The sequence below is a fragment of the Mandrillus leucophaeus genome, unplaced genomic scaffold, assembly GCF_000951045.1.
Source record: "Mandrillus leucophaeus isolate KB7577 unplaced genomic scaffold, Mleu.le_1.0 Scaffold18, whole genome shotgun sequence".
In the NCBI taxonomy this organism is placed as follows: Eukaryota; Metazoa; Chordata; class Mammalia; order Primates; family Cercopithecidae; genus Mandrillus; species Mandrillus leucophaeus.
Window position 1 is genome coordinate 808,042 of NW_012101809.1, and position 15,175 is coordinate 823,216.

Here is a 15,175-nt window from a genome sequence, read left to right on the forward strand (position 1 = left end):
GAGGTTAGACTGGACTTGGGGAGTTTTAAAGGATTCCCACAAGGCTGTTAAGCGCATCCCAGTTTAAAAACCACTGATCTAAAGAGCATGCGGATGACAGGGAACGTGACATCTGTAAAGTCCTTAGGCACTGCTGAAACACCTGAAATCAACAAAAGACTCTCTTGGCTTTCAGTTATTTTTACGTTTCCAAAACATTTTTACATAGCTGACAGTTCACTTCTGGCCTTCGCTGTATGTTTGTCCATTAATAAGTTGACCTGGCATTTTTCCTGTAACATTTTTGTTTTTCCTTCCATACACTGAAGTTCTGCCCTCAGCCAAAGCCCACTACTCATGGACAGGTCTTGCTCCTGTCCCAGGTGCCTCAGTGGTGTTGGCAGGGAATAGGCCATTTGCAAGTTGAAGCTCAGGAAGGAAGGGACGGCTCAGTAATTGATTTATGGACCAGCCGCTCTGGCTTCACCTGGGAGCTTGTTGCACATGCAGAATCTCAGGGTGTAGACCTACTCACCAGAATCTGCATTTTAGCAAGATTCCCAGGTGATTTGTGTGCACATTACACTTGAGAAGCACTGCCTAGAGTTTTGTGATTAACTAGGCTGCAAGCTAAAATCACCCAGGAAGCTTTAAAACTCCCAATGCCTAAACTGTAGCCCAGACCAATCGAATCGGGGACCCAGGTGATTTCAGTGTGTAGCCCCAGGGAACACGCCCTGGTAGAGAGCATCGCAGGTAACTTTCCCTCCACTCCACAACAGGTCTAGCAACTAGCAGGACTCAAGTAGGTCTTTAGGCCAGTGTAAAAGATCATTCAAACATTCAGTCAGCAAAAATGTAGTAACACCGGCCAGGCGCGTGGCTCATGCCTGTAATCCCAGCACTTTGGGAGGCCGACGCAGGCGAATCACCTGATGTCGGGAGTTTGAGACCAGCCTGACCAACATGGAGACACCCCATCTCTACTAAAAATACAAAATTAGCTGGGCAAGGTGGCGCATGCCTGTAATCCCTTGGGAGGCTGAGGCAGGAGAATTGCTTGAACCCGGGAGGCAGAGGTTGCAGTGAGCTGAGATTGCGCCATTGCCCTCCAGCCTGGGTGACAAGAGCAAAACTCCGTCTCAAAACAAAACAAAACAGTAATAACACCTACTATGTACCAGGTACTGAAAATACAGAGGCAAAGAGAGACACAACCCTGACTTCCTAGCACTTAACAGCATGATGAAGACAGACGTGTGACAGTAAATGCCAGTACAGTCTGTGCTACAGAGGGGACATGTGGGATGCTATGATAGGGTGCAATGGGAGGCCTTGACATTTCTGGTTTGTAAAAACAAAAATCATGCCATCTTTCTCCTGTCCAAGCTGAGAGATGCTTAAATGGTATTACCAATGCCTTGATTTCAGACCTGAGTTTCAAACCTGGACCGGGGGACTAAAACTTACATTTCTCTGTTGAATGATAGGCAAGTTCAGCTGGGCGAGAGCAGCTGAAAGCCAAAGTGGCGCCCCAGCAACAGAGTCTGTTACTCTGAAGTCCAAAGTATACATGACACTTGGGGCCAGGCAGGAGTTTGGTACAAGCTAAGTAAATAGTTTTTCAGTGTCTCTGATCTTACATTACGGGAGGGAAACTGGAAGTTCATCTCCTGCAGAAATTTTCTTACAGAGAATTACAGAACTTTAGCCACCCCCTGTTTAATATGTTCCCTAATGGCCACAGCAGGAAAGAGCAATTAGCAAATTCCTGAATATTTCCTTCACATCATTTCCCAAAGCTTCTTTATGTAAGTAAGAGGTCCAGCCTTCATTACAGGCTTTTAGCAAATTAAAGCCATTTGCATTTTACAAGCATATTTGAATTCCACATACATTGCATCTCACACCAAGACATCACGTTCATTAGATAGCTTCATCTCTAATCAAGGCAGAAGGCTTTGAACAAATAATTAGCCTTGAGATTAGAATTACACATTAAAATAATAAATGGATTTGCTAAGGCCACAAAGAAATGCCACTGGGGCATTCTAGTGTAGTTCCTCCCTATATTAATGGTTTCAGGTCAAATACTGCTAAAGTAAACTTGGTGACATTCATGTTGTTTTGGAAATGTTGATATCACGGCAACCAAATGCAAAGCATTGTTCCTGGGCCAGTGTTATCCAAACTTGTTTAAGCATAAAAATGGTCTGGGGTGCTTAGTAAAAAGGCACGTTCCTAGGCTCCTCCCCATTCTGATTGAGTAAAGCAGGGGCCCAGAAATATGACTTTTTAATTAAGTACTTGGGGTGGGTCTTCAATCGGGGAAGTTTGAAAAACGATGCTCACAATAGCAACGTACGGCTTGTTGAAGAGGCCCAAACATTCCAGGGCAATTTTGGAGTGGGGGTTTTGAAAGTCTCATCTGGAACATGAAAATGGTCCCCTGCCCTGCGTCTTTCCTTGGTCCTTAGGAGCTAACGCATAGCTGCTTCTATTGGCTGCAGCATAGGCCAGAGGCAGCTGCTGTGCCTGGGCAGGGCTCTGCTTCGGAAATCCAAGATCCTGGTCCTGGATGAGGCCACTGCTGCGGTGGATCTGGAGACAGACAACCTCATTCAGACGACCATCCAAAACGAGTTCGCCCACTGCACAGTGATCACCATCGCCCACAGGCTGCACACCATCATGGACAGTGACAAGTGAGTGTGGGGGGACAGGGCTTGACACAGATGGCTTAACCCTTGCTCTACAGTAACAGTGTCTGCCGGGAAACACCTAATGGCAGAAGGCTTAACCACCACCATATTACTGATGAGGAAACTGAGACTTAGAGATGTCAAGTAATCTGGCCAAAATTTTACATCAAGCGAGTGAAAGCGAACAAGGTTAAGGGAACTATTCATATCTTGAGGGTAAAATAGGAAACTGTGTGTTGTAACAATTAACTGGGTATGGGGAGGTGGCAGCTCAAGCGGTGAGAGGCAGATGTTGACCGTAGACCTTCCCAACTGTCCTGAGCCTCAGCTGCTGCTCTGTGAAATAGCTAGACGCTTTCTATTCCTTCCAGCTGTGTCATATTACAATCAAAGTCAGTAATCTTAGAAAGCTGTTTGGAGATGATAGGCACCCTTTGTAAACCAATCTATCCTTAAACAATGTGTACTTTTTAAAAAAACTCATATAAATGGACTCATACTGCCTGTATTCTTATATTACTTGATTCTTTTGTTCAATATTATTTGCAGAATTAATCCATGTTGATGTGCGTAGCTGTGGCTCATTGATTTTCAGGGCTTTGTAACCTTGTCTGACTATACCACAACTTAGTCCTGGTTATTCTTATAAATGCCTAGACTTGAGATGCTGCTTTCTAAGACTTTTCTTTCTTTCTTCCTTGTTTCAGGGTAATGGTCCTAGACAATGGGAAGATTGTAGAGTACGGCAGCCCTGAAGAACTGCTACAAACCCCTGGACCCTTTTACTTTATGGCTAAGGAAGCTGGCATTGAGAATGTGAACAGCACAGAATTCTAGCAGAAGGCTCCACGGGTTAGAAAAGGACTATAAGAATAATTTCTTATTTAATTTTATTTTTTGTAAAATACAGAATACATACAAAAGTATGTATAAAATGTACGTTTTAAAAAAGGATAAGTGAACATCCATGAACCTACTACCCAGGTTAAGAAAATAAATATCACCAGGTAGTTGAGAAACCCCTCGATTGTCTACCTCGATCGTACTTCCTTGCTACCCACCTCTCCCAGGGACAACCACTGTCCTGAATTTCATGATTATTCCCTTGCCTTTCATTTCCGTTTATCACCTTGGTATGTGTCTTTAAACAACGTATACCCTTTTTTACTTATGTAAGTGGACTGACTCACACTGCATACATCTTCTATGACTTGATTCTTTTGTTCAATATTGTATGTGAGATTCATCCATGGTGATGCAAATAGGTGCGTTATTTTTTTTCACTGCTCTATAAGCTGGCATTGTATGAATACAGCACAATGTATCAGTTTTAACATTGGGGATCATTAGCATTATTCTCAGGTTTTTTTAAATTATAAACAATACTACTATGGACATTCTGGTCTACATCGCCTGGCACATATGTAAGAGTTTCTCTAGGGTATACCCTAGGAATGGAGGGTATGCACATGTTTACATGCACTAACTAGCTGGTGCCAAACTGGTAATGCCAACTGAAAACATTGCTGTCAATCTGATGAATATGAATTGATGTATCACTGAGAATTTCATTTGCATTTCCCTGGTATCTATTGGGGATGAATATATTTTCATGTTTCTGATTTGCATTTCCAATCATTTTTTAAATATTGTGTCTGATAATTCCAATGTCTGGATTCTTTATCTGTTGTTTCTGTTGGTTTTTACTCATGGTATTTTATTTCCTTGTATGTCTTGTGCATTTTTATTATAAGCTTGTTCTCCTTAAAACTTTGTGGACATTCTTTGGGGCCTAAGTTGACTGTGAGTTCTTCCTGAGGGAATTGGGAATGCATTAGCCTGTTGCCTGGGGCATTACCCAGAACCTCTTTGAATGAAATTCTTCACTAAGGGGTTTCAAACCACCGTGCAACTTCAGACCACAATCCTGTATAAGAGCCAGCTTGTGATTTACAAATTCTCGAGGGAGAGTGACAGGTTGGAGATAGGTGTGGGGTTTTGTTGTTGATTTTGACTCCTGTATTCTGCATGGCAGGATCTAGGCCTCTTTACCTGTACGTTGCAGGTATAACCCTTTCATGACACAGGTTCATCAGAAGGTTTTAGTCTGCACTGTAGCAGACCTTGACTTTACCTCTTGCCTTGGCATCCTACATTATCAACAAAGTGAGAGTTTAAGATCTTCTGGGCAGGAGATTTCCGAAGCCAGCCTAAGTTTGGGGCCTTCCTCACCTCCTAGGGCCTTTGTGTCAGATTCCTCTGGGTTCTTCATATTCCTTACCTCCATTTCAGTGATGTAGTGATAAAGATTTTGATTTATTCAGCATTTCACTGTCTGTTTAGTGAGGTGCTTAGCATTAAACTTCTGAAATGCAGGGCAAATAGCTAGTGTAAGCATACCTCTGGCTTGCCCTGAATAGTTAGGGGTTACATCTGTTTTCCCAAAACAGTAATAGCCCCCCCGTTCACACACACACAAAAATTGTCTCATTTGTATGAAAAACTTGTGTGCCTCCTACACATAGCCCTGTGAAATAGATTTTGAATCACAGCGTGGATGGTGATCGACAAAGTTGTATAAATATTGAAGTGTTGGCTGGGGGGGCACTGTTCATGGAGAATCCCCTCCTTAATTCTGCAAACTAGATATAGTACATTGTGAATATTCTATAATCATTGGCTATTTTTTACAGCTAGCTTTTCAGATCTATACTTGCTTATGTACATGAAATGTAGCTCCTGTAAATTGCAGATTAGTATATATTAATTTAAGATGCCAGTGATTATAAAATACCTATTATTTTCTATACCGCGAAGAAAGGATACTGCCAATTAAACTTTGGCATGCATTGTTTGTAAAATGCATCCTATTTGTGGAAAAAAAATAGCATTTTAAGATTAATACAATACAATACCTGTAAAGCTCTGTAAGAGCTAAGTCATGTCCTTTATTTCTGCTAGTGACCTTTGTTCTTTTTTCCTGATTGTTCCAGTCTCTATTGCTCTTTTAATCCAATATCATCATCATCATCATCATCACTTCCCTTATCTCTTTTTCTCAACTATTTCACTGCTAGATAGCTAACTACTGTTTTCACCATCTATTCTTTCTAATCATTAGAATTTCAAAAAACTACTTTTTTCTTTTTTTTTAGTGGTGTTTTAAAAATTTTTTATTTTTTTTTTTAGTGTTTATTTTGAAAGCACATTCCATACACGCAAACTTTCCAACTTGTTTCTTAAATGAGTTTTTAGATATAGAGCATTTAGAGGAGCAGGAGGAACTTTGGAAAACAAAGGAACTATTTATGCTGACTGTAGAAGCCAGAGAAATGCAAGCTTGGTAAAGCACCAACGATAAAAGTGAAACTAAAGGAGAAACTTGATACTTTCTCAATTTGTTTCTCAAACAAAATGGTCCAGTTGATGTCGGTATAGTTATAACCAGAGAACTTTGAAGATTACCAACCATCACTTATTTACTTAGCTTCCAGTAAATGTCTGACACTGTGCCAAAAATTTTTAAAAAGCTATCTAGGACAGGCGCTGTGGCTCATACCTGTAACCCCAGCACTTTGGGACGCTGCAGTGGGTGGATCACCTGAGGTCAGGAGTTCGAGACCAGCCTGGCCAACATGGTGAAACCCCGTCTATACTAAAAATACAAAAATTAGCCAAGCATGGTGGCACATGCCTGTAATCACAGCTGCTCGGGAGGCTGAGGCAGGAGAATCGCTTGAACCCAGGAGGCGGAGGTTGTAGTGAGCCAGGATCGCGCCATTGTACTCTAGCCTGAGGGACAGAGCAAGACTCCATCTCAAAAAAAAAAAAAGTTATCTAATATAAACTAAATAAAGATTACTTTCCATTGTGTCCTAATTAATATCCCTTCACAAGCTTTATTTCACTTACCAATTTCAGGGACAATTTTAGATAACTACCTAAAACTACACATTCCCAAATTCCACCATATCTTCACCATTTTTCACTGATCTTTCGGGCGCTTTATGTGCCTTTCCCAATTCTTCTGGGTGCATGGAATCATAGTGTTTCAGAAGTAAAGGGGCCTATGCCATTGTTAAGCTACTGTCTTTCAGTTTCAAATCTACCCTTTTAGATTTTGCTCTGTGACGCTGGGACTTAGAAATCTCATTTCTGCTTTGCCAACTATTCCTATTAAGTTCTGACAATAGGAGGTGCTGGAGGGACACTGGACGCAGGCCGGATGAGGAAGAAAACGAGCTCCTTCCCGTTGTTTCTGTTGCTATCAGCACCACTCTAACAGTTTCTCTGCAGCAGCAGTTCTTTCTCACAAGCAGCCACATTGATTTTAGTTTGTAGTTTTTCAACATTCACAGAAACAGTGTCGTCAAGCCCAACACCAACACCAGCTGAGCAGCGTCCCCTTTTTCAGAAGCAATAAACAGACTGAAAGAAAACAAACTAATTTTAGATTGATACATTGGCACAAACAGGAAGAATAAGTCTATAAAAATATAAAGAATAAACCTGTAAGAATAAACCATCAGGCCTACATTTCTGGCAGAATAATTTTGCATAAGCACTTTTGGAAACATCCTCAGAATAAATCTGTTTATATAATAGAATGAGAATACATTTAACCACAAATGCATACTGATCATGAATTTATTTTAGAATTAGCAAACAATATTGTACAAACCTTGATATTTAAATCTCTAAGCTCCTGCAACTTGGATTTAGTTAGCAAATACTATATTCTACTCTGAGTTTGGTCTTCCACATGGACTAGACACTAGACTGGTTTTTTGAAAGGTTTCATATTGTTCGAAAATACCATAAGTAGGCCAGGCACAGTGACTCACACCTGCAATTCCAGCACACTTTGCGAGACCTAGGCAGGCCAGAACACTTGAGCCCAGGAGTTCGAGACCAGCCTGAGCAATAAGGTAAGACCCCCCGCCGTCTCTACAAAAAAAAAAAAAAATACAGAAAGTTAACTAGGTGTAGTGGTGCGTGCCTGTAGTCCCAGCTGCTCAGGAGGCTGAGGTGGAAGGATCCCTTGAGCCCAGGAGGTTGAGGCTACAGTGAGCTGAGATCACACCACTCCATTCCAGCCTGGGTGACAGAGTGGGACTCTGTCTCCAAAAAAAGAAAGAAAGAAAGAAAGAAAATATCATACGTAAAAGATTGTAAAAATGTATAAAACAATTGGCTGTAAAAAGCACTCCATTGTCATAGTCCTTTTAATTTCAAATGCAAGTAGTTATGCTATAGAATTTAACTGTTACAATATAAAAAGCAACTATTTGTGGAAAAGGTAGAAAAAAGGAGAAAATGGCCAGGTGCAGGGGCTCACACCTGTAAACCCAACACTTTGGGAGGCCTAGGCAGGAGGAGCATTTGAGCTCAGGAGTTCAAGACCGAACTGGGAATGTATGTATGGCAGTGTTTCTTTAAGGTAAATGAACATAAAAATAGAGTTTTTGGAAGAGAAGAAAAGCTAGGCTAGTTCGGTTCTTACTGAATTTTGAAAATGGACTAGAATAGAGCTCCTTCTTCAATTCTAACAATCAAGGCCTTGGTCACCATATTGGTAATCTCTTGGTTAATCCTCTTGGTTCTCACATGATTTCCATCTGGCGATTATGCCTGACAAACACTATCACGGATTTCAGATCCATCTGCCCTGTTCCTCGACAGCCATCTTTGGGGCAATTACTTGCTGCTCAAGCCTGTAGACAAGGGCTGTCCAATCTTTTGACCTCCCTGGGCCACATGGGAAGAAGAATTGTCTTGGGCCACATATAAAATACACTAACACTAATGATAGCTGATAAGCTTTAAAAAAAAAAAATCGCAAAAAAAATCTGATTATGTTTTAAGAAAGTTTAGAAATTTGTAGTGGGCCACATTGAAAGCCATGGGCCACATGCGGCCCACAGGCCATGGGTTGGACAAGCTTGCTATAGACATTCCTTCTTCTCTGGAAAACAACTTGGTTGTCAGGAGATTGTGGATAGCACTGGTTGTTCTATTAGCTCTGGTCACAGGTATTGCTCCTGACACCTGGTGCTAAACAGTATCTTTGCCTGGCTGGCTTCTTTTGTAGTGCTTATCTGCAGGTAACTTGTGGTCTGGTTTGTCAGGGTTTGCATTCTGGTAACACAAAGGTAGCTTCTGGTATAATAAATATTTGCCTGGTTGACATGATTATTAGGTCCAATCTGTAAACCAATTACTCTTTGGCCAGCTTTTCATTGTCCTTAATCCAACAGTCTAAGTTCTCTGCATACTTGACTCCAATGTTAAGGTTGAACAGAATTCTTTTATTTTAGTTGGACCTAGAGTAGGGGTATGACTCTAGGGCCAAATTTGCCCTGCTACCTGTTTTTGCAAATAAAGTTTTACTGGAACACATCCATGCTCCTTTGTTTCTTTGTTATCTATGCCTGCTTTCATGTTACAATACAGAGTTGAGGATTTGGCCCACAAAGCTTAAAATATTTACTATCTAGCCCTTTAAGAACAGGTTTGCTGACCACTGCTCTAGAGCCACCAGTGTAGCCTGGACTGGGTCATGACTCCATGCTCAAAAAGACTATTTGCCGGCTGGGCGTGGTGGCTCACGCCTGTAATCCCAACACTTTGGGAGGCTGAGGTGGGCGGATCCCCTAAGGCTGGGAGTTTGAGATCAGCCTGACCAATGGAGAAACCCCGTCTCTACTAAAAATACAAAAAATTAGCCAGGCATGGTGGTGCATGCCTATAATTCCAGCTACTCGGGAGGCTGAGGCAGGAGACTCACTCGTACCTAGGAGGCGGAGGCTGTGGTGAGCCAAGATTGTGCCATTGCACTCCAGCCTGGGCAACAAGAGCACAACTCCATCTCAAAAAAAAAAAAAAAAGACTATTTGCCTTTAAAATGTCATGTGGCTTCATACCTGTGATAGAATAACGGTCCTCAAAGATGTCCACATCCTAATCCTCAAAGCCTGTGAATATCCCACCTTCCCTGGAAAAAAGGACTTTAACTGATGTGATTAAGTTAAGGATCTTCAGATGGGGAGAGCACCGTGGACTGGCCAGGTGGGCTCAATGTAAACACAGCATTCTTATAAAGGAGGCAGGACAGCTGGCGTGAGAGAGTGCTGTGATGACGATGGAGAGAGACAGTCGAAGGTGCCACGCTGCTGGCTTTGAGGACGGAGGGAGTGGCCACAAGCCAGGGTATGTAGACCCTAGGAGTCGGAAAAGGTAAGGAAAGGAATCCTCCCCTGGAGACTCCGTGAGGGACCAGCCCTGCCAACACCTTGACTTTAGCCTGGTGAGACTAATTTTGAAATTCTGACCTCCAGAATGCTGAGATAAATTTGTTTTAAGGCACTAAATTTGTGGGAACTTGTTATAGCGATAGGAACTAATAAAAGTAAGCCCAAGTAGCTCTGATAAAACTGCCACAGTTCTTCAACTAAAGTCAGTTTAATGACAATTCATGGATCTTCTTCATTAAATCTCACCGTAGTTTGAATATGTAGAGGGTCATGCTGCCTTTTAAGTCCAGCTAAAAGTTGGTTGCAATACTCATGCCTGGCATCCCTTCTATCAAATTGCAAAAATCTTAATCAGTTTGAACAGAGTTGCAGGTATTTTCTTGATCTCAACTGAAAGCTGTATGAGGACTGTTGTCAAAGTGAGTCCTGTTGATTTTGACGACGGCGAATTGAGAATTTCTCACTCTCAGCTTCCCTAATTCTGAACCTCTGGGGTGGTTGCTGTGGGAAATGCTTGGGTTAGACGCCAAGGTGTGGCGGTCCACAGGCATTGCTCTGTGCCGTAGTCCTGCTCCGTCTACAGGCCTGTCAGGGTGGCGGCAGGGTCTCACCCACCTGCCTGCTCCCCGGAAATGTTTCCTAAACGAATACATTGCTGAGACTCTAACCAGAGGCTTGCTCCCTTCCACCACCACCCCACAGCCTATCGCTGGGAAGGCACTCATTCTGCCCCTCCCTCCTTGAGGGTCATCTCTTGAGTGTTAAGGCATAGGTATCCCTATGTAGCTTGCAAAATCTGCGACTTGTGGAAAACTCCCTTCTTGACATATGTAAAATACTAATGCTGATCTGCACTAACAATTGCCGCGAAGCTCTAGCCGGCTGTGGGGAATGAGCCAGGGGCTCAGCCAGATCGGAGTCCGCTGCCCTGCTCTGCAGCACTGGCTGTTCTGCCACACACGGCAAAGGCCAACTGTGAAGACTTTAGCAGCATCACGTACCAACAGGCGGGAGTTGAACGCCCCGTGAGTTATGTGGTGACCAGAGAGGGCATTTAGCATGAAGTATTTAAAGCTGGAGGTTTCTCGGTCCTCAGGCATAAAGTTCTGCAAATGAAACAGTTCAGAGTGCAACTGTTTTCTTCTAAGGCCCGTTTGTACTTCTGAGCCTGAACTAACACCCTCATCAACAGAATCCAAGCTTCACAATTAAAACGGGGTGACACAAAATTCAATCCTTATTGAAACTGAGCTCCTCTGGAGCTCACATTTCATGAAAGTTTGTGAACATCATCTCACTGGATTCTCACAGTAACCTGACAGGAACGGGTATCTACACACAATAATCAGAGGAGGCCCCATATCTATGTTTACACGTGATAGGTTCCCACCATCAGTCCCTGTCGTGGGACTCGTGGATGAAAGCACAACTGAACTACTTCCAGACAGAAGGGGAGGAACATCGGGAGGTAAGCCAGCAAGCTGGATTTGAGAATTTTCTTTGCCATTTCCTCCTAGAGTGTCTGAAACATCTGACACCCTCTCCTTCCTTGGTTTTTGTAAATCCTGCTTTTCTGACAGTAAAAAGTTCCACTTTAAAAACTTGTCTAACAACAGGTGCTTCTCAAACCTTAATGTGCACACAAGTCACCTGAGGATCTTGTTCAACTAGACTGATTCAGTAACGCTGCGGAGGTGGCCCCTGCAGGCCCAGCGGGCTCACAGGTGGTGGCAATGGCAATGCTGCTGGCCTGGAGACCACTTTTTTTTTTTTTAAGTGGGGGGGGGAGGGGGCTTGGGTAGGGCCGGGCGTGGTGGCTCACACCTGTAATCCCAGCATTTTGGGAGGCCGAGGCAGGCAGATCACCTGAGGTTGGGAGTTCGAGACCAGCCTGACCAACACGGAGAAACCCTGTCTCTACTAAAAATACAAAATTAGCCAGGCATGGTGGCGCATGCCTGTAATCTCAGCTACTTGGGAGGCTGAGGCAGGAGAATCGCTTGAACCAGGGAGGCAGAGGTTGCAGCAAGCGGAGATTACACCATTGCACTCCAGCCTGGGCACCAAGAGTGAAAGTCTGTCTCAAAAAAAAAAAAAATGGTGGGTTCTTGCTGTTGCCCAGGCTGGGATGCAGTAGTGCCATCATAGCTCACTGCAGCCTCAAACTCCTGGGCTGAAGGGGATACTCCTGCCTCAGCCTCCCAAGCAGCTGGGATTAAGGGCTTGAGCCACTGTGGCTGGCTCTGCAGGTCACGTTTTAAGGAGGAAGAGCCTAGAAGTCATCTGGTATTTAAAACAAAACTCATCTTTTTTTTTTTTTTTAATTATCAAAAATGATTTGAGATGAAGTAACTACATAGATTTGGCAGTACTGTGGAATCCTTATATTTAAAGTTACACAAAGACTCATCTTACAAACTTGCTCCCATCCCAGTTATCTCCCTTTTGACCGTGATTCCATTATTCAATTTCATATTTTTGATAGATGCTGATTTTTTCCCATTCTCAATCTAATGCCCGAATCAGTTGGTTTATTTTCCCCATTCATTGGCTTTTCCTGCCTTTGGTCTGTTCTCCCTCCACAGCAGCCTGTTGCTATTTAGCTCACTACAAGTTCCGCCGCCACCACACCCAGCTAATTTTTTGTATTTTTAGTAGAGACAGGGTTTCACCGTGTTAGCCAGGCTGGTCTTGATCTCCTGCCTCCGTGATCTGCCCACCTCGGCCTCTCAAAGTGCTGGGATTACAGACGTGAGCCACCGCACCTGGCCGCTCTTTAGTTTTCTTAAAACAGGCCATCCCCTTAAAAACCTACGGGAGTTTATTACCTGACTCCTCAAACTGAAATTCCTTGATTTGGACCTCAAACCTCTCCAATGTATTGTTTGTGTCAGACAATGTTGTAGCCTTCTTTTTTAATTGACCAAAAAATGTACATATTTGTGTATGTGTTTTAAAATATGCATGTTGTAAAACGGCTAAATTGAGCTAATTAACATAAGCACACCCCATATGCTTCCCATTTTTTTGTAATGAGAACACTTAAAAATCCCATAGCAATTTTTAGGCCAGGCGTGGTGGCTCACACCTGTAATCCCAGCACTTTGGGAGGCCGAGGCAGGTGGATCACTTGAAGTCGGAGTTCAACATCACCCTGGTTAATGTGGCAAAACCCCGCCTCTACTAAAAATGCAAAAAAATTAGCCAGGCATGGTGGTGCATGCCTGTAGTCCCAGCTATTTGGGATGCCGAGGCAGGAGAATCCCTTGAACCTGGAGGGCGGACGTTGCAGTGAGCTGAGATTGCACTATTGCACTCCAGCCTGGGTCACAGAGCGAAACTATGTCTTTAAAACAAAACAAAAAAAACTCATGATTATTCAATATGATACATTAACTGTAGTTGCCATATTGTTTGATAAGTGTCTTGAACTTACTCCTAACTGAAATTTTAAATTCTCTGACCAGCATTTACCAACCCCTACCTCACTCCCCCAATGCATTGTAACCACCATTCTATTCTGCTTCTGTGAGATCGTTTTTAGATTACACATATGTGATGTCACATGATTTGTCTTTCTGTGCCTGGCTTTTTTTTTTTTTTTTTTTTTTTTTTTTTTTTTAGATAGGGTCTCTCTAACCCAAGACTAGAGTGCAGCGGCGCAATCACGGTTCCCTGCAGCCTCCGCCCCTGGGGCTTAGCCGATCCTCCCACCTCAGCTTCCCAAGCAGCTGGGACTATCGGCTTACACCGGTATGCCCAGCTAATTCTTGTGGGTTTTTTTTGTAAAGACGGAGTTTCACCATATTGCCCAGTCTTGTCGAACTTCTGGGCTCAAGCCATCCCAAAGTGCTAGGATTACAGGCATAAGCCGCCCTGCCTGGCTTATTTTAATTAACAAGATGTCCTCCAGGTTCATCTAAGTTGTTGCAAATGATAAGACTTCTTCCTTTTTAAGTCTGAAGAGTATCCCATTGCGTATATGAACCACAATTTCTTTGTCCATTCATCTGTTGAAGGACACAGGTTGATTCCGTATCTTGGCTCTTGCAAATAATGTTGCTATGGACATAGGCGCGCAGATACCTCAACACAGAGCTCATTTCCTCTGGAATCCCAGCAGTGGGATTGCTGGATCATGTGGTCTTATTTTTAATTTTTTGAGGAACCCACATATTGTGTTTTCTATAGTGGCTTCACTAATTTACATTCTCACCAACAGTGTACAAGGCTTCCCTTTTCTCCACATTCTTTGAGCTATTTTGAAATATAGAATAGACTGTTGTAAACTATAATCACCCTCCCGATCTATCAAACCTTAGAGCTTATTTCTATCAAACTGTATATTCGTACCTAGGAATCAAGCTGTCATCTCCCTTTCCCCTACCCCTCCCAGCCTCTGGTAACCATTAGTCTACTCTCTATCTTCATGAGATCTGCTGTCTCGGCTCCCACGCATCAGTGAGAACACGCAATATTTGTCTTTCTGTACTTGCCTCGTTTCACTTAATGATTCTAGTGCCATCATGTGGCTGCAAATGAGTGCCATACATTTTATGGCTGAATATTCTGTTGTGTATATATCTCCCCAATTTTTTTGGGGACAGTCTTGCTCTGTTGCCTAGGCTGCAGTACAGTGGCACGATCATGGCTCACTGAAGCCTCTGCTTCCCAGTTTCAAGCAATTCTCCTGCCTCACCCTCCCAAGAAGCTGGGACTACAAGTGCATACTACCATGACTGGCTAATTTTTTTTTAGTAGAGATGGGGTTTCACTATATTGCCCAGGCTGGTGTTGAGCTCCTGACCTTAGGTGATCCGCCTGCCTCGGCCTCCCAAAGTGCTGGGATTACAGGTGCGAGCCACTGTGCCTGGCCTGTACCACATTTTTTGTATCTCTTCATCCATTTATGGGCACTTAGGTTGATTCCATATTTCAGCTGTTGTGAATAGTGATGCAATAAACATGGAAGTGCAGGTATCTCTTCGATGTATTGATTTCCTTTCTATTGGATATATACCTAGTAGTGGAACCGCTAGATAATATGGTACTTCTATTATTTTTTGAGGAATTTCTGTATAGTTTTCTTTTTCTTTTTTTTATTTTTTTGAGATGGAGTCTCGCTCTGTCACCCAGGCTGGAGTACAGTGGCCGGATCTCAGCTCACTGCAAGCTCCGCCTCCTGGGTTCACGCCATTCTCCTGCCTCAGCCTCCCGAGTAGCTGGGACTACAGGCGCCCG

The 15,175-nt window shown here is 43.1% G+C and overlaps 1 protein-coding gene across 1 annotated transcript in view; it reads left to right on the forward strand.

Annotated features, from left to right (window-relative positions):
- Positions 1–3,700, forward strand: part of ABCC2 (ATP-binding cassette, sub-family C (CFTR/MRP), member 2) — a 59,391-nt gene extending 55,691 nt beyond the window's left edge. Inside the window, exons 31-32 of the mRNA XM_011977381.1 lie at positions 2,490–2,684; positions 3,389–3,700. Coding sequence (XP_011832771.1) covers positions 2,490–2,684; positions 3,389–3,518 — 325 coding nt within the window. The 3' untranslated portion in view covers positions 3,519–3,700. The remainder of the gene's footprint in view (positions 1–2,489; positions 2,685–3,388) is intronic.
- Positions 3,701–15,175: the final 11,475 nt, after the last annotated feature.